The following is a 19,729-nucleotide window of genomic DNA, read 5'->3' on the forward strand; positions in this document are numbered from 1 at the left end:
TCTCATTTGGTAACCTCAGTTCTATACCTAATGCAACATTTCCTGCTCTCTGCATGGTGCCTGCTAGTCTGTTTATACTCCAGTGATTTAGGTTTTCTATAATTTTTTGCACACACAATGTATCATAAGTTGTTATCACTTATTTCAAAAAAGAACATTTGGTAGATGCCAAAGAGATTTAAATGTTATTCCTCCCCTTACCCCTTGCAACTTTTTCTTGTGAAATGAGTCTTATTCACTCTGCAGGTTTTGCTCTCAGCTCCCCCAAAATTACTTTTTATTTGTTTTTAGTACAAAATTAAAAATAGAAATAAAAATCAATTGTTCTGCATCGCTGTCCCACGAAGTGTGGTTGTTACATTGCTGTGATAAGCAATTAGTTCCTTGTGATTCACATCAAAATCCTAGGTGCACACTGTGATCTGATTTACAGCAGACTAATTTTTAGAACCTCCTTGGGTATTAAAGGAATAATATGGGATTTATATTATCAGAACTGGGATCAGACCCCCGTTGGCCACCAAAGCACAATGCTCAGCCCAGGGCTGAACGGCGTGGCTCTGGCAGCCTGGTTTGTGGTGTGCTGGGCAGCACATGCCATCAGAGCTCCCTAACCGAGTGTCACAATGAGACCCCAAACAAAAGTTTGCTTGAGTGGAGAAGTGGTGGAATGCCTGCATTTTCGAGCAGGAATTTCAGAGTTGAGGGCTCCCCCTGTGTGTGCTGGCATGAGGCTGGATGGCAGTGGCAGCCCAGCCTGCCCACCTCTGGTGCCCACCTGGAGCCCTCTGCGTGGCACAAGGATCAGGACAGTGGGCCAGTGGTTGCCTGTTGGCTCAGGAGTGGTGTTGCCTCCTGGGAAGGTGAGGGGAGCACTGCTGCTGGGGTGAGATTGGCAGGGGCAGGGCAAATCCAGCCAAGCTGAGCCAGCTCAGGCCAACCCAGAGAGCAGCAGCCAGGGTACCACCACCTCTCTCAGCTGCCACAAATGTTGCATGGACTGATCTGTGTGTGGAAATGCTGATGATCCTCAGCTGACAGCTGTAAAGATGCTTGAGCCAACTGGAAAAGTTACTCAGGTTGCTTACTGGAGGTGGTAATGACTTTTGTTACACCGTGCATATACAGAGACATCATTCTGAAAAAGGTAAAGCAAAACAAAAATAGGCAGGTTTTGAACACTCTGGTTTTCAAGTCCTTGCAGTGCACTTGTGAAACATCTGCCAAAAGTCTTGCAATGGTTTTTATCCTTCTCTGAAGAGCAAAGGCAATATATGAAAGCAGTTCCATTCAGAAATAGAAAATATTTTCAAAAATAAATGAAACACAATGTCTTCTTAGTCAGTTATGAAAGCTAGTACTGCTTTGTCGCAGGCCATGCTAGTTCTTTATTTTACATAGCCAGCAGGTGAATGAAAATGATTTTCATGTTACTGCAATCTAAGATGGGACTGAATAGCTGGTGTAAAAGAAGCAGAAGTCGTAAAGTCAATATGTATATATGTAAGGGAGACAAAGTACCAGAGGTCTGTCTTATCAGAGTATGCAGTTTAAAGAATAGTTCATATTAAAAAGTCAAATCTTAAGCTGCACTTTGAACATGCTTTGCATTAACTGTAATATTTAATCTGCTTGCAAATGTTCCAACTTATGAAGATGCTACATGATATCTAAAAATCATCTCAGTTCAGAAGGAAACAGGTAGAAGAATATATTTATTCAGAGTTAAAGGACTAAGAATCCTCTTTCAAAAAACCAGAAAGTATAGTCACTTACCTTAGCTGCCTAAAACTGCCTGAAACAAAGTGTTCCCCTTAAATATGACTGCAAAAATCCAGTGTTATGAATAAAATCAAGACAGTGTATCATAGCAGTATTCAAAGGAACATTCTGAAAGTCTCAATATTCAGAATTTAATGTATTTTATATGGGTCTCACATGGAATCATCAGCTTGCTAAGCTTGCTAAGTATTTGCATTTAAAGAGAATAAAAATGAATTTCAGTTAAAATAATTCTCTGGTCAAGCCATTACATGCTTGCTCTCAGTTTCTGTTAAGTCTCACTGAAATTGAGGCTTTAGTAAAGCTGTTGATTTTCCAGAAAAGACATATTTATCTGAAAAGGACCAATCTTCAGCTAAATGTGATTTGGCAAATGATGAAGCTGATGAAGCGACGTAGATTTTTGAAGAGTTGAGAAACTAGTTTAAAATATGTAATATGACAATAACATGGAGGAACAATTTGAAGTTTTCTTACATACAGTTTGTCAAGGTACAGACTAGAGTAATCTTCATGGCTTCATCCCTGTCTGACTTTATTTCTTTTGATTTTGCTGGTTTATATTACACCTCTAATAATATCTCTCTTTAATTTTCATCTTCTTTTTCATTTTCCACATATCTTCTTCTGCAGACTCCTTGTCTCTGTCTAGCTGCCTTTTTTTCTATCCCTTTTATGGTGCATGTGCTGTAGCTTTTGACACTGTATTCTCGTTCTGCTTACCTTATCTCCTTATCACCTTATCTCCTTCTCTAGCTGACAGTGTCTGCAAAGTTCACCAGCGACAACTGTGGTTTGTACAGTACTGGAGCATCATTCCTCCCCCAGGAAGTGGCCCCCAGGTCTCATTCCCTCTCTGTGTCTGGGTGTCCTAGTTTAGGGCAAATTTGGGAGAAAAACTCCAAATGGGGGTTTCCCCAGGGAAAAAATTCCAATGACCCCTCCCTTCAACTGGTCCAGGGAAAAAAAAATTCTTTGGAGAGAAGTGGAAAAAGTTGTTTATTTAACAGAAATTGAATAACATTAAACAATAAAACCTCTCACTGTTTGATGGGATGGCAAATCTAGGAAGAAAAGTCCTTTTCATGTGGTGTAGCTCAGCTCGCTCAGGTTCTTATCAGTCCCTCCTGCACTGGATGGTGCCGAGGCCCAGACCCTGGGGGTCACAGGCGTGAGCTCCTGGGGTTTGGCTGGGTGTTTTTTAGTCCAAAGCAGGTTTGCACAGATCCAGAAAAAAAAGAAGAAAAAGGTCCAGGGAACTCCTCTGCCTCAACTAGCTAAAACTAACTAAAAGCCAGAGAGAAGCTCTGTCCCGCTGTCTGTCCGTGCTGCAGACACCACAGTCCAGGAGCGGGATGTGTGGGAGTGATGTTTTTCCTTAACACAAACTGCGCGCTTCTTCTCCCTTTTTTGCTCTCAGAGCCAGTCTTAAAGGTGCAGAACTTAATATATAACATAAACCATATGGCTGGGGATAGCAGTATCATGAAGTCACCCCAGGACACTGGGCGAGGTGCTCGCCGCGTGTGGCGGCGGTGCTGCGTTACAGACCAGCGGTACCCGAACTCCCCTTTGTGCTCTGCACAAAGCACAGCCTTGCACAGGTTCATGCTGGCCTGAGCCTTCAGAAAACCACAAGTGCAGTCTTGAAGCTTTGAAGTCGCCACAGAGACCAGAACTGGTTTGAAGCTAAGGCCAGATCAGTGCTACAATCAGTTAGTGTCATGAGATTTGATGTTTCCTTGCGGAAATATTTCATGTTGGACTTGATGTTCATTGAGGTCTTTTCCAACCTTAACATTCTATGATTCTGTGATTCTTGAAGCCAACAGCTGCAGTTTTTACACCCCTGTTGCAACTTGCCAGCTGTTGTTGTCACCTGGCCTGTTGTAAAGGTGACATGTGTGAGCTTCAGTCACCATGCAAGGAGTTCACAAAGCCAAGAAGCAGTAGCTCCCCATTCCAGAGTCCTCATCAAACTGAGTTTTAAAATTAGGACTTTACATCCAGTGATGTCAGTTCAGCATGATCTCAAAGGCACATGCTGAATAAACAGGCAGGGAGGAGGGTGCAACTTAAAGGTGAATCACACCTGAGGGGCTGGTGTGTTCACGTGGCTGAGAAGTGAATGCAGAAACAGGGCCTTGGGGAACGTGAGACATTTTATGTGTGAACCCAATCCAAAACTGAAACAGGGACAGGATTCTTGAGATATAAGCTAACTAAAGTTCTTGAAAATAAAGAACCAATTAATCACTGTTGTAACTTACTAGAAGTTCATCAGGTCTGGGCCTGCCTACAGAAGTAGAGTGTGATCTCAGCTGTAGCAGTTTTTATATCCTTATTGTTTTAGCAGTCTTGGCTGCTCCCTGAGAGATGAGCCTGAGCACTGGCAGCCCAAGCTGCTGAACCATTTCATGCAGAAACAAGCAATTGTCTTGTTCAATAAGCAAGAGTATTGGCTTGTGTGGGAACTCTTGCCGTGATTCTGGCTGTGTTTACACCTCAGGTGTTGCCCTGAAGCCCACTCCATCCCTTCTAGCCCCATTCCCGTGAGTCCCATCAGCCACCACCATCGTCACTGCTCACAGCTCACAGCCCTGCAGTCAAAAGGAAGGGCTTCCTGGTTTTGAGCTTTCAAAAATCTTTTTTTGAGATTCTAAAATTCCCTGTTGGTCCCAGAGAGCCTACACCTGAAACTGAGGTGAAAGGGTGAAGGAGAGTACTGGGTAGATGTGAAGCAAATATTTATTTTTTTTTAACATTATAGTGATGGGAACATTGAAACGTGTCAACATAATGCTATGCATGGCTGGTCTGTGAAACTCCTTGCCATATGAGATCACTGAAATACAGAATTTAACAGGCTTCAAAACAACACAGACATTTATATCAGTAAGATATATTGGTAAGACTACACTCTTTCAGGCTATAAAATACTAAAAGAGGGTTGAAAAGAAAAAGTGTCATATAAAATGTCATGTTTCACCTTTAAAGTGAAATTCTAGGGGAAGAGTTATAGGAAGAATTGTTTGCCATGGACAAATCCATGATTTATTTCTTCAAGATTTCCAGTGAGAGCTTCTCCAATTCACCTGTTGTAGACTGCAACTGAAGATTAAAAGATGAACTCTTGGTCTGCTCAGCCTGGCAGATGTGCTCTCTTACTGACACACGAAGGTTTAGAGTACAGATCCCTTAGAAGCACTTGTAAAAAACCCCTATGCTTCAAACAGGGAGACCTTCTTTATTTTGATTACTGCTCTGAAGCACTTAATTATCATCATGTGCCTTGCAGAGTGTCTACACCATCTGTGCAAGACACCTTTGTGCACTCATTCTTAACAACAGCAGGAGATCCCCTCCTCTTTTTTTCCATTTTCTATAAACACGAGCCAAAGGAGATAAAAATGAAACTCTGGCTATTTTTAAGTTTCATTTCCCAGTGATTCATTTCTCAATAAATTCTATGATTTGAGTTTCAAGGCAAGGTATTACATGTGTGGCATCCTGATGATTACTGAAGGTCACCATTCAAATTCTGTCTTTATTCAATTAAAGGGATCTAACCCTCAGAACCAAGCAGATCCTTGGAGTTCCTTGGAAGCAGGTTTTGAACAGTTTACCTGACTTCCATGAAACAATTTTTGGCATATGTTTAACGATTCCTGCCTTTCATTATATAGCTGCACTGCTGTACTCTCTGGTGATCTTTGGGCTTTGATAGTGGTATCCTTTGAAACAGAGGCTTCTGTTAGTAGGTGAGAAACACTCACTTTGAAAGCCTGGTAGAAACTCACCATCTTTCTAAACTTTTCCTCAAAGGTACTGTCTATGCCTTCCCTTGGTTAGTCTACTCAAAAATGGTTGGAAAACTTGAAAATTGGTCCATGTTAAAACTGTTGGTTTAGAAATCCAGGCATGAACGTACTTGATGCTCAAGAGACTCTTTGAGTGTGAGCAACATTGGTACAGGATCTCCCAATGCTCAGTAGAAGAATGGGGGTGATGTCACAGTTTCTCAAGGAGAAAAGGCTATCCAAGCTGCCAAATACAAGAGGAAGTTCTGTGACCAGTTTCCACTTCATTCTGATTGTCGTGGGTGTCTTCCCACGCAGCATATTGGTGATGCAGTTCCCATTTCCAGGGGACTGATTAATGCTTGTGAGCCTGCATACCCAGTGTAGGGTTGCATCTTCCTTTGGCTCACAGGTCAGGAATTTCTCAATGAAATGTGTTAAAAAAAACAGTGTAGGTCTGATTGCTTCTCAATGCATTTTCATGGAACCTTGGTGATGATACTGGTTTGAGTACAACAGCTGGACTATCGTATTTGTGCCTAAAGCTAGACCAAGTATTCAAAGACTGTCTCCTACATCACTTTCTAATGCTGGCTCAGTAAGTAAATGCATCCTTAGAAATAAGAGTATATCTGTAATCATCTAGGGGACTAGTGGCTTCCATAGCTGGTTTCCATAATTTTTTGTATATTAATATATACAATATATTAAAGTATAGTAAAATATAGTAAAGTTTCAAGACATCTGTTAACTATATCAATGAGACAAGGTTATCTTTCAAAAATACTAATGTGTGTAAAACAATTTGTTCCTTATTACGTGCTCATCTAATGTTTCTCTGCCAGTTAAAACTGGCAATCCATTGAAAATTTAAACCTCAGAGCTAGGTGTCATTAATCATTGAAATTAGTTTTAAAAATCTGCCCATATAATTAAGAATTGCCAGTCATCTACCAAAAATATTGTTGGACTAATTAAATACACTGAAGCTTTTTAGTTCAATCATAATGTTAACAGAAAACTTTCCAAAGTGCTGGCCAGACTGCAAAAAAATGTATTGGTAGGTGGTATGTGGCATCCACCTCTTACATAAATTCTGTGTACAGAGTGGTGCAGTGGACACTCCTGCCTCTCCACCCTTAGCTAGAGCAGCTTACACTTTTAGCATTGGAGGTTTCTGTCTGGACCCCAGCTGTACTGTGTAGCTGGGCGTCCCAGTGCCCTGCCCAGGGATAAACAGGGCTTTGTATTTAACAGATTAAGTTTCAAGAGAAATTGAATGCAGTCTCCCCTTACCTGGAAACCACCACACATACAGCAAGGGAGAGGTGGGGAGAGGAACGGCTGTCTGGGTTTGACAAAGTCTAAGCACAGGGAGCTGGAGGTGATCAGACACATGGGAGAAAGAAAGCCAAACTGGTGCAATGAGTCAAACATTCATGTGCTATAGGACAAGGTTAGTGCCAAGAGCTCTGTCTGGCTCTTTTCCTAACAATTGTGCATGATCATCCTCCAAAAGATGGAAACAGCTGCTGCCCCTGGCTCCTGACAGCTGTTTGCAGCATCTGCACAGCTGCATCCTGTGGAGGTGCTGTAGAAAACAAGAGCAGGTAATAGATTTTGCAAAACTGGCTTGCAAGTCCCCGAGGCTGAACTGAACTGTTGTAAATCTCAGCCCCAGATGTGGGTCTTCTGTCACAGAAACAAACACTGCCTTAGCATGCAGCCACGTAGGAACTGCCATAGGAACTGCCTCCACCCATTTAGGTAACCTTCACACAAGGGATGGGTGGGGTTTTTCCCACTGAGAACACAGCTGTTGTTAACCCTTACCCCTGTGTTTCAAATCACAGGTAGTGATTAATTACTCAATTGTGAAAGGACTGAAGTACAATCAAGCAACACCTACCTTTCATCAATGGCGCGACGCACGGCAGGTCTACGGCTTGAATTTTGCAAGCAAAGAAGAGGCTACCACGTTCTCCAATGCAATGCTGTTTGCTCTGAACATCATGAACTCACAAGATGGAGGTAAATTAATCTCTGTTAATCTCTGACATTTTAAAATGCTTGTTACCAATCACCTAGTGCAGTGGTATTGGATATTATGCCATTATAAAACACATTATAATAAAAAACCTTAGCCTTTAGATCAGCGTTTGCTGTGGCATGAATTGCACATGTTCAGATTTTATTTCCCTTTCTGCTCATTTTTCATGGTGCCTTAACTCACCATAGGAAATCAATAGCTATTTGGGAATGCCTCAGCAGGCAGGTAGCCCCACTGATTTATGTGGATCTGTGTATGTGCTGTTCTACATAAAGAATAAACTTGAAGTAAACAGAAGCTAGAGTAAAATAAGCAAAACCTTACAGGACAGGACTCAGAGGTGGCATTTCCACTGTGCTGGGCCAGCTTCAGCTGTTGGCTCCTTGCAAAAGAGGAGTGTGTGGCAGCTTGGTTATTGAATACTATATTGACTGTAGAAGAAGTTTGTGGTGAAGATTGCTGTTCTGTGAATTTGTCATTGCATTACCTTGAACTGGGCCCAAAACAAAGTCCTGGTTTCTCAGTGGAAACCAGTTTCAGGTTTGTGGTATCTGGATGAAGCATTGCCCTCAGTTACATGCTTGTGACCTCTCTGCAGCTCCTGGGCTGGAAACAGAGCAGTCCTTGTGTGGTGTCTTTTTTTTTCCCCTTTCCTGCAAAAGCACACACCACAGCCCTATTTTCCTTTTGGAAACACAGTGAGTCAAAGTTTGCATCACTTGCTGCCGTCCAGGTTTCACTGCAGTGTTCACTGGTGATGGACAGCAGCTCTTTGGAGAGAAATTGTCTCCTGACAACCTCCTATACACAAATATGTCTTACTAAAAGTGTACTTGTACTGTAAGAGTTCAGATTTTTTTATTTTGCTATTTCCTTTCTATTAAGCTGGCAAATGCAAAACTCATCAAAAATCAAGACATATTTCAAATTCTTAGCTATAATTAGAAGTACTGAGGACTTAATTCTGCTTTCTTCATCTTGAGCATTTTCAGCTGTAGTTGCGCCACAGCAGGCCACTTCATGAGGAGATCTGGCCAAGATTCACCAGTCCCAAACTCATGAAAGTCTGAAGAGTACAGAGCTCTTTGGCTGCTCAGATGTGCCCAGCCCTTTTAGACCTCCACATTAGGATTCTTTGACTATGGTCTGGGTTTAGTGATTGGTTTCATGTCTATGATGAGTCTGCCTTTCTTTCAAAAGCCCTTAAATTTGGGTTGTTTCTTTTTCCCCATCTGTCCCTTCCCATCAAAGGGAGTGAGGTTTTTGCAGGATTTTGAGTTTGCTTCAGGGAGGTGCCTGTTGAAACAAAAGTCTCAGGATAAGAATTTATTTGCTCATAGGCTAAAATACAAGAAACAGCCCTAAATTATGTTAGCTACACCTAGCAATGAACAACAGGTATTTTTAAGAAAGTGTTTTTGAGCACTTGAAAAACATATTAAATTTCCGAGAAGCTTATGCATATACAGCCAGCAATAATTTGCATTTTGCCTTTTTTTGTGGTATTTTTAAATTAATTTCCTTAGCACTAAAAGTGTGCTTTTGATGCTTTACAGGCCTAAAATCCAGTCCATGCTGAAGAGCTTGTATTTAGAGTTTGTAGTTGTCATATTCAAGACATGAATTGGGTCACAGATACAAAACTTCCTTCTCAGGACAAAAAAGAATATTCTGGTAAACTTCCAGTCTTCATTAACCCTTTTTGTCTCATACATAAAGTGTGAGGAGTCTCAAAGATTGCCACTTGTCCCATTCTTTACAGCTGAGCTTGTCAAAAACTGAAATTTTGATTAAAGGAAATTTCAGCTTTTTTTTGTTTTTTTTAACCCTCTAATTCTATGAAACAAATTCCAAAAATACTAATTTTTCATTTTTTTTAATTATGAAATTCATTTGCAGAGGTATTTCTCCTTAATATTAGCTATGCATTGATAATAGATGAGAATGAAGCTTTTTATATCATCATAAGTTTTCCTTTTACTGCAGTGATCTCAGCATGCAAACTGACAGCAAAAGTACATAATGGATATAAGGTATAAAATGTTTTTTCATATTTGCTCTTCCAGGCTTCTATAGCCCTTAAGCTTTTGTGGGCATGGATTAATGTGAATAGGAATTCACACAAGCACACATATCCATATATCTTTTCAGGCACTGCCACTGCCTGCATGCTGCATTAGGGTCTGCTTTTTTCATATGGAAAAATCATTAGGAAAAAATGTATTTATTATATCTATGCATCCGTGTATTAAAGTTGCCCACGTGCTTGTGCAGATGGATGGCAGTTTTAAGGGGTTCATTTGTATGCCCAGAACTGCTCATACACTCATAAAAAGATAAACCAAAACCAGGGTGAAACAGAGGCTCCCTCTGCCACATTCCCAGGGCAGCAAACCCTATGTGCTCCTCTGCAGCTTGGAATGTGCTGTGAGCACCACTTGGCACGTGCTATTTCTAATGTTTCGTTTTTTCCTATATAGCCACTGAGACATTATTACATTTGAGTACTGCTGATCCTCCCATAGTTGAATAGATTCTGGCTTCCATGGCTGCTTCTCCCTTCCTTCTACCACCCACTTCCATAAACTAAAATTAATCATGGTAGACTACAGCAGAAGATGTGAGACTGCATCATATCTTCAGCAGACGTGGAGTCAGGGTACTGTTACGTTTGGGAACATAACCAGTCTTGGCACAAAGTAATGGTGTGGGGTTTTGAGAGGTGCATTAAGCTGAATTAGTTTGAAAAAATGGTAGTGGTCTATGTTTTGGGGAGTTGGAAGTCACTTTTAGGTAGTGCTGACTTTCAAATGACTGGGTCACTTCAAATGAACACAGTTATGAGCTAGCGATGGGAATTACTGTACTGTCCCTCTTCTTCATGAGAGAAACTCCAATGGCCAGGACCAGCCACAAGCACTGATCTCTGTTCTGACTGCATGGGGTGAGTGAAAACTAAACCAAGTGCTTTGTTAAATGCCAAGGGTTAAATGGGCTGAATCAGATCCTACAGCCAGACTGTGTTTACCCAGGATATGTGTCAAGATCAGTGCTGGGACAGATATGGATGCTAACTGTGAAGCAGGGAGCACAGTGCCTGTGGAAAAGCAGGCTGCATAACTTTCTCAGTCTCACCTGAGAAAGTAGCCTGGAAAATCATAAGGAGGAATCAAAACAATCCTCAGAGATAGAAAACAGCCTTGCAGGTGCTGTTTGTCAGTTTTTTGTTCTCTTGCAAGAGAAGGTCAAGGGGTGATGTACACCACTGACCAATGATTGTGATGTGTTAATTCACTAACCAGTAAGAGTTTTACCTTTCTGTACTTTCACATATTGGTCTATAAAAGAAGATCTGAAGTAATAAACCAGAGGGAGAAATTCTCCTGTTCGGCTCTCAAGAGAGTCTGTGTCGTTCTTCTCGCTGTTCCCAATAGAGCGACAGACAGATGTCTTCCCAGGAGTGTGACATCCCAGAGTTTAGCCTAAACTCTCTGTCTGGTTGTGTTTCTGCAGTGGATGTACTCACTCTTACCCATGGGGGCAGCTGGCCACCGTACAGGTGTCCATGTTCTCCCAGTGCACGTCCCCACAGCAGGCTAAAGCAGGCCTTGAAAGAGGTGAACACAGACCTGGCTCATTCTTGTGCTTTGTAAGGATTCTAATGGTTAGCTTAGGAGTAATCCAAAACCAGATAAAATGGGACTAAAACTGAAATAATATTACAAATGTGTACCATCCTTCCTTTAGAGGCTGACAGTTGCCTCACTGAATCACAATTGTTTACCTGCCAGCTTGTTTGTGTGCCTAATTACTTTGATTTCCTTATACATCTCTTTAATCTGTTCTCCCTTACAAACAAAAGGAGAAATATTGGTCCTGAGCCAGCCTGAAAAATGAGAGCAAATGATAACACTGACTTGCTCATTACCAATCTCTTGCTTACAGTGGTTTAATGGTGTCATTTAGTAAGACCATTAATATGACAAAAAACTTCCCATTTAATTGCTTTTCTTTCATGGGTGTCCACTTTGAGAAGTCAGACCTTTCACTGCCATAAGTTACCTGGTACAAGGTAGTGTGTCACCAGCTTACTTTGTCATCTGCAGCCAGGTTTCAGTGGGGGCAGGGCATCACCCTTTCCTGCCCTGCGGGACTGGGGAAGAATTTTGCATGGATCCTGCCCACAGGCTGTTTGATGTTTCATGTTTTTCAGGGCTTACATCCTTTTAGATTTACCAAATGCAATGACTGGTGGCAGGCAGCATGGTTATTGGAGCAGGACATAATGTAAGAACATTAGTGAGCTAAAACGGGCAAGTTCTTCCCTGCCATAATTTTGTAGGAAAGGCAGTGGTGCCTGTAATGAAGGTAACTTTCTGTAGGGCTTAATGGAGCCTGTACACCCAGTGCTTCTCCCAGTGAGTGGTTACACTTCTGGGAGAAAGAGAATGAGGCTATTTTCCCTCCTTTCTTGTTGCCCAGTTTTCAAAGGGACTCTTCATTGTTTTCTTTCCTTATTTGCTCTCCTCAGACACTGAGTCCCAGCTGGTTGCTGGCAGCACCTGCATGCTCCCCTGTTGCATAAGGGGACAGTGGTTCAGCTCTGTGGCTTGGCGTGACCAGCTCTGAGGGTATCTTGGGCTTCCATGGCTTAAAGACTTGGTGCCTCCTGGAGAAGAATTAAGACTCTGATTTGTGCTGCTGGTAAATGCTGCCTGTGGCAGAGTGAATATAACATACTGTGAACTTCTGCTTTTCTTTTGATATCTGTGCCCTGGGGACTTAGATAGTTATTGTTGACTTACAGTGTATGAAAATTCCATTTCTAAATGTAAACACCACATGCTGAAAAGCCGTATGCAGAGGGCTCATTGCAGAGTTAATCATAGTTAGAGGTCAGCTGCCTTATCTGACTAAGAGGGGAGAAGTTGGAGGAAAGCTTGAAATAGGAGAGAGGTTTGAAGGAAATTAATAGTGATTTATTTCTTTATTTATTCCTTGTAAGAAAGCCATTTTCTTGTTCTGAGTGTCTTGCAGACCACACAATACAGACATAGGTCACGGAGGGTGCAGAGTTCAGCCCTGTGCCTTCATCTTCACAGACCCAGCCTTATTTCTGCAGGGAGGGCATGTTGATGGTCAGAAGGATTGCTCCTCACTCCTCTTCCTCTGGTTGGAAGGTCTGCTTCCTTTTCTACCATTGTGGATTATTTGACATGCATTTCTCCTTTCCCATAATCTGGATTTTATTAAGTTCTTAGGAGTTTGAGATCTTTTTCCTTTCCTTCAGTCATTCTGCTCTTACCCATTTTCAGAAGTGACAACATGCCTGTATTGCTAGAAGTAAGTTCCTTGAAAAACACTTTGGAGAAATAAAAGAATAAAGCTTTGATTCATCAAATAGCAGATAAACTAGCACAATGTACCATAAATTCTCTCTCCTGGTTAGATGCCCTAAGTATTTGCAAGGATTCTGTCAGTGAAGGATGTGTGTGAAGATTATGGTGCACTGGATTTCAGAATAAAGTGTACACAGGATTTTTTATATTTTTTCTAATGTTATATTCACATTTTTTTTTTCATAAACATTTTGCCAACTAGTCCTGCATCCCTCAGTTTTTCAGTGGCAGTAAAGTGTAACTTCTGGGAAATTTAGTCATCTGAATTCATCTTCGACAAAGCAGTGCCTGTTTTATTTGATATTATTGCCCCAAGACTTTGCAGCACCACAGAGAACACAGTGTGGGAAGACAAAAGACTTCATCTTCATTACATACATGAAATATCTCATCAATAATGGAAGGGACCCATCACAGAACACAATGCCCACTTGCAGCCAGCTGGTTCCAAAACTCTGCTGGGGTAAAGAGATCTGTGCTCCATGAAAGGTGCTTTGCATGCTGCACTGTGGACTCATTTCCCACACTATCAGGTGTGTTGGTGCAGATTATAAAGCCCTAAAATGGTGTATTCAGTGCACATGTTACTTTTAAGAGTGCTAATAACATTTAAGGATGTGTGTAACTTCAGATGGCATAGGCATTGCAGAACCATAAGCATGCATTGTGCTGCAGGCCTTTGAACAAAGTCATTCCAGACATTGTTCCTATTTGTAGTTTAGGCAAAGAGAACTTGTAAGCAACAAACTTTTGGACTCACTACTGTAAGTGTGATCCATGTGGTCAAACACCTAGTGCTAGCCAAAATAGCAGCCTGCAGGCAATGGTTAATTAAGTGTATGTGAAAAATACAAAAAAAAACCATTTTGTTTCTTTAAAAACCAAAAGTTTTCTCAGGGGAATAAATATTTTCTGACCGACATCTTTCAAAAACACCAGAGAAAGGTTTAGAGAAATAAGTTTCACAATGTTTCCAGACTGATGCCTACACCAGTTTCAGTATCAACTTTAGTCACTCAGAAATGTTCTGCAGAAAGGGGGGTTTCTGATCTAAATTGCTGTGCTTTGTAAGTCAATGAAGAGGGAGGCAAAATTCAAATGAGATGATGTGCTTTTTCCTTTCATCTGCTGCATTACTTTATCACTGAAGCTGTTCCAGAAAAGCCCACGTGACATACAGAATCTTTTAGTATATTGCTTACTACAGAAATAAATTCCTTCCTTTGCCAGTTGTACAGGGATGAGCTGTTACCCAGCAAACAAAGTGGGAATTTATTTTTGCGAAGCAGACAGTGAAAGGCACGCCCCAGGCAGTGCCCCACTGAGTGTTCAACAGGTCTCTGCCCAACCCTGGGAGGACAAGAGTCCCTTGTGACCCCAGCTGTAAAATACCAGCTCAGCCACAGCACCACTCATTGTGTTTAATTCCCAAAACTTTTTCCTGTGCTGAGGGGAATGACAGTCCTCACACAAGCCCTCTGCCCATCTTTCCAAAATAACCAAACTTCTGGAATAATAGGCACTTGCTTGCAGGCTTCCCCTGCCTGCCAAACTGCTCAGGTGCCCTCTTCTCAGGGCTAACCCAGGGTAACCTGGGCTTCCTAATTGAACATGAGACATTTCACAGAGCCAGAGAATATTCTGAGTTGGAAAGGACTCACAAGGATCATTGAGTCTTGCTCTGAAGTGAATGGCTCATACAGGGATCAAACCCACAACCCTGGCATTATTAGCATTAGGCTGTAACCAACTTCTAGGAGCCTGGGTACACTCCACATTAAGAGATACATGTTTAAAACCAAAACTGGAAGAAGCTGGCCCAGCCAGGAGAAGCAGTGAGTAAAACTGGTTAGTCTTCTGTATTGGCTTGGCTCCAGCTGACTGGAGCACAGGAGGTGAATTGATTCATTTGTGAATAGATAAACTGGGACTACAGACTCCTTTCAGTGCTAGAATTGTAAATATCATTGCTATTATGCATCTGTCAGGAACTGTCAAACCGTTATTTAATTATTCTCCACTATAGAAGTCGGCATTTTTTTAATTCAGTTTTTCAGTCCCCCAGCTGGTAGGGATCCACAGCAGAAAGTTTTCCAGGGCACCAAAGTGCTCTCACAGCATTATGCAAATAAAAACCCATGACATGTTGCCTGTGTGCATCTCAGCCTCTTTCCTGCAGGACTCCGTTGTATCCGCGCTCAGAGCAGCAGCGCCAGAGCCGCTGTCCAGCGTCTGCAACAGCAAAAGGTGCCTCTGTTCTTGGAAGACCATTAGAAACCTAAAGGCCCTTGAGCCTCTTGCTGATGCTCTTTGCTGTGCTGAACTCTTCTGCACGAAATCAAAACCACTTCAGGAAGGAAACTGTGGGTGGGAAAAAAAAATATTGAGAGATTTAAGAGATACTTGCACACGTTGACTTATGCTAGCAAGATTCCCTTGCACCATTGCCTTCAAACCTGTTTTTCTGAGTGTGCTGCAAACTGCAGAAGTTTCCAGAGTGCAGTGATAGAAGATTCACTGTGGCTTTTTCACTAGAGTATGGTCAGTGGCAGAAGAATATATTAGCTTAGGAAAAAAAACAATTATCAAAGTCCAGTAATTGATGTGCAAGCAGTATAGGCCAGATTTTGGCCAGTGTTCATTTGGAGACCTTTTATAGAATGGTTTGGGTTGGGAGAGACCTTAAAGATCACCTAGTTACAATCCCCTGCTGTAGGCAGGGATAATTTGAACTAGATGAAGTTGCTTAAAGCCCCACCCAGCCTGGCCTTGGTTGCTTCTTTCTATTTAAAAGGCTTTCTGTATTCTCAGCTAAGAGCCAGACGCTATAACAGCTTGTTTCTGCACAGTAACTCATCTACTCCCCTAGTTGTGATCCCACTCCTGGCAATTAGTAATTGTGTGGCCATGATCTTCCTGATAATGGGAGTAGACCTACGAGGATCTGTAGCACCACGTTTCATACCTGAGCTGTGATGTCTGTGTGGTCAAGAAACAGTAACAGGTGCTCTTGGTACAGTCAGTTATGTATTAGGTGTCCCTAAAAGCAAAATTCATCCCATTTTCCCTCTCCTCATCACTGACTGTAAAGGATTGATGCTAAGAACTCTTCTTTGATCCCTGACAATTTTACTATGATCTTCTTCCAAACTTTCTAATTATTGTATGAAGGATTTCTAATTATGGTGTAATTAATTAGTAACTACAATGATAATTAAACCTGTAGTTTAACAATAATAAATTAGGGGCCTGGAAACTGGTGTGCATAATGTGTATTTTAGTGATGCTCTATGAAGTTCCTTGGGACAGTTAATAAGAACTCCCAGGAATCCCTGTGTGTTATGCATGTCCATATATGTGTTCACATGAGCAGTGCACGTCAGGTTATCACTCCTCTGGCTGCCTGAGCTCTGCAAACAGATGGGCTTTTTACATGCAAATTTTTTAATTTTAAACCAGAAGTGAATTTAGGAAGACATTCACTCATGTATAGATTGAAGCCAGGAATACTTTGCTGGGCTAATAGGATTTTTCACTGATAAAACTGGTAGTATTTTGAATTTTTTCCTTTAAACTATGCTGTCATTATGTGCCATAGTTCAGTGTGCAAACAGCACTCACTAGAAAGGTGTTCCTGGTCCAAGCACAGCATTTAGGGCTGGGGACAGGGACAGCCAGTGGTGCAGCTGGGGAGGTAGGGCAGAGCTCTGGAACCCTCTCCAGCAGCAGCAGGCTCAGCTGAGGGGAAAGTCTGCTTAATTCCAGCCACCGAGTGAATCACCATATGCTGCTGCCAGCAAAGCATGCAGAGCATTTCTCCTGCTGGCTGGTAATCCCTGGGGAGCTCACACAAAGTCTATTAATGCCCTTCTGAGGTGACTCTCTGTGGTCATCCAGCACCTTATTTTTCACCAAGTCAGGGCTCGAAAGCCCTAGCTTGTGTCGCCTCCTGCAAGCAGAACTTTAGACCCTTGTGGTGATGACTCGTGATTTCTTCAGTTAATTCTAATGAAGCAATACAAATGAAAATGGAATTAATTTAACTGAACTACAGCCATTCAAATGCCGGGCATCCAGTTTACAATAACTGTGCATTTTCCTCTCGGTGGGGCGAGGAGGGCTCACCTGCAGGTGAGTGCCCCTAGTCCTGTGCTGCTGGCCCAACAAGCTGCACAGTCCCTGCCACGCAGCAAGGAGCAAAAATTGTGTGGTAGAATGGAGCAGCGTGGGGCCATGCTGCAGTTCAGTTCAGTTCAGGAATCCCCCAAGAGGTGGTTTTAGTTCTCCAAGCGTGCGGCCTTTGTACGTGCTCAGCTGAGGACACAGCGTGGTTCAGGTCCTGGTGGTGCCTTTGGAATTCTGCTCCACCTTACTGACAAACAAGCCAAACCCTGCCAAGCAATCACCGTCAAGCAGATTTGCGTGGATTGCTTTATCTGTTGGTCTTGATTAGTATTCTGGAGATCTCTGTAGAAAACACCAATTTTAACTCCGCTTTCTCCGGTGCTGGTTTCCCGGGACTCCCTCTGGTGGTTAGGAACCTGTGTGAACATTAGCTTGCCGTACAGCACGGTGGGAGAGGTGAACTGAAGAGCATCTTGGCTTTTTTCACACCTTTAAAAATAAACTTGGGGTCAAAGCCATTGAGGTTATAACCTCTTTTGACCGCTTAAACTTGCTATGTGTGCATTGCTGGTTCTTGTCAAGAAATGGTGCATTTCCTGCAGCATGGCAGACCGAGGGGCACCACTGCAGCTACACGTGTGCCCGTCTGGTGCTTTGCAGTCAGGAGCACAAGGACATCCAGAAGGTTGGATGTTGTCAGAAATCCATGTGAATATGGATTGTCCTGAAATTTAATGGATATCCCTTCTAAGGCACTTTAGATTATGGAGTATTTGCTTTTTCTTTTTTTTTGGCTTACCATTGGCATCTGCAGTAGAAATGACTCTGCACCTTTGGGTCGGGGTGCCCAGGTTCCCCTGCATCATGTGCAAATGCATACATTGCAATTTCACTTCTCAAGATGCTTTGCCAGCAGATCTTACAGGGTCCTTGCTGAATGCAAAAGGAAACACTTTGAATCAGCAAAACAGGAGGGCTAATGAAACTTGGGCAGAAAAAAGAGCCTTTCAGTGTCCTCTGGAGCCTGCCAAAGCACTAAGTGCTGGTGATGACTAACGAGGGTGGCACATCTAATGCAAAAGCTGGCAGGAGTTACCATGCAGAGTGCAGCAGGGGGGGCACCCTCAGTCAGGGAGGGAGAGGCTCTGGAGATGCATGGCCCAAGTGTGTGGACAAGTTTCTGGATCTGCAATGGAGGCAGAAGGCACCAAGAGAAAACTTGGTTCTGGTAGAGTCAGCAGGAAAACTCCTGACTCAGATAAATGAGTAATATTATCCCTAGTTTGTGGAAGGAAAAGGGATTTGAAAAGTGTAACAAAGGTGAGGATCCAAAGGGAAGGGTGCCTTATGCTTCCTGCTGATTATTTTATTTCTCATGTCTCTGACCTTTCTGATTACTCTAAATATGATATTTCAACTTAACAGCTAAAGCTTGAAAATAGATATTTGGCTCTTTGGATGAGCTGGCATCTGATTCCTTTTTTTGGTCTGTGCTGTAACATTCCTATAAGCACAGAGAAACTGCATATTTTTTTAAATTTTATTGCAATGATTTTCTTACAGACATTTTCTTCTTTTGCCCCTGGGTGGCTTTACATTATCTCATCAGCCTGTGAGTGCACCTCCAAATCACCTCCTTTGGCTTATCAGAGTTTACTGGTGTGTCCAGAAATTGCCCAACAAGGGTCATGCTGTATATATTTCTTGTCTTACATCGCATTCTATTGCAGTCAGATCTTTCAGCACCGCTGTATTTTTAAATAATGTTTTCCCTGACGCTGCAAATGGTGCAGAACACTGTAGAGGCAGAGAGCCACCAAGCTGAGCTGGGGGCAGGAGCTTTGGTCAGCAAGCTGTAACACACAGGGAAACTATTTTTGCAGTGGTAGAGTGAGAAGGGACTGCAAAGACGTCAGTGTGTAGAGCTGTGTCCTTGGTCATGCTGTAAAGGTCATGTGTTGGGGGCTGAGGGAGCAGGGGCTGCACCAGGTCTGCTCTGCAGGCAGGTTTGCTCACACACTTCTCTGCCATGGCTTACACTCCCTGGGGTGTCTCTGCAGCTTCTGAAGCTAAATTACAGATCAGACACACAAACTGGGCTTTTCCTCTGGAGCGCTCTCAAAGTGCCTCGAGCCTGGGGAACTCACCGAGAGGTCCACACCAAGGGTTTTCAAGGTTCTTTAAATGGAAACCAAGTTGTTTTTCCCCCAGAAATGGGTTGCATTTGGTTGTGGCTTTTATTTCACCAAAATCAAAATTGAACTTTCAACCTGCCTGAGAAGATGAAGTGTGTATCTTTCATTCTGATTCACTTTCATTTTGCTTCACTTTTTGTTTTCAAATGCACATCATGTAAATTACCAGATTTGGTTATCATGAAGGCAATGACAAAACCCCATCTTTCTGATTCAAAATAAAGAGAAACTCAAGCTAAAGATTCTCTTGTGTTTCCATTTTGAAGTTCAAAGTCATGGCAAAGCACAAAACTGTAAAAAGACAGCTTTCATTTTTAAAGATGAGAGGAAACATTGTGATATTTAAAAAAAAAAGGTATATCTTTTAATGAGAATCAA

The 19,729-nt window shown here is 42.3% G+C and overlaps 1 protein-coding gene and 1 long non-coding RNA gene across 8 annotated transcripts in view; one reads left to right on the forward strand and one right to left on the reverse strand.

Annotated features, from left to right (window-relative positions):
• Positions 1–19,729, forward strand: part of EVL (Enah/Vasp-like) — a 117,792-nt gene that overhangs the window by 48,360 nt on the left and 49,703 nt on the right. For all 7 annotated transcript variants that reach the window (XM_015630894.3, XM_015630892.3, XM_019007007.1 and 4 more), the window contains exon 3: positions 7,436–7,613. In XM_015630894.3, the coding sequence (XP_015486380.1) occupies positions 7,436–7,613 (178 nt within the window). The remainder of the gene's footprint in view (positions 1–7,435; positions 7,614–19,729) is intronic.
• Positions 15,021–17,947, reverse strand: LOC117244528. Its single transcript, XR_004497805.1, has 2 exons — positions 17,157–17,947; positions 15,021–15,392 (listed from the first exon to the last, which is right to left on the reverse strand). It is a non-coding gene; the product is annotated as an uncharacterized LOC117244528 (long non-coding RNA).

The sequence above is a fragment of the Parus major genome, chromosome 5 (genome assembly GCF_001522545.3).
Source record: "Parus major isolate Abel chromosome 5, Parus_major1.1, whole genome shotgun sequence".
Taxonomy (NCBI): domain Eukaryota; kingdom Metazoa; phylum Chordata; class Aves; order Passeriformes; family Paridae; genus Parus; species Parus major.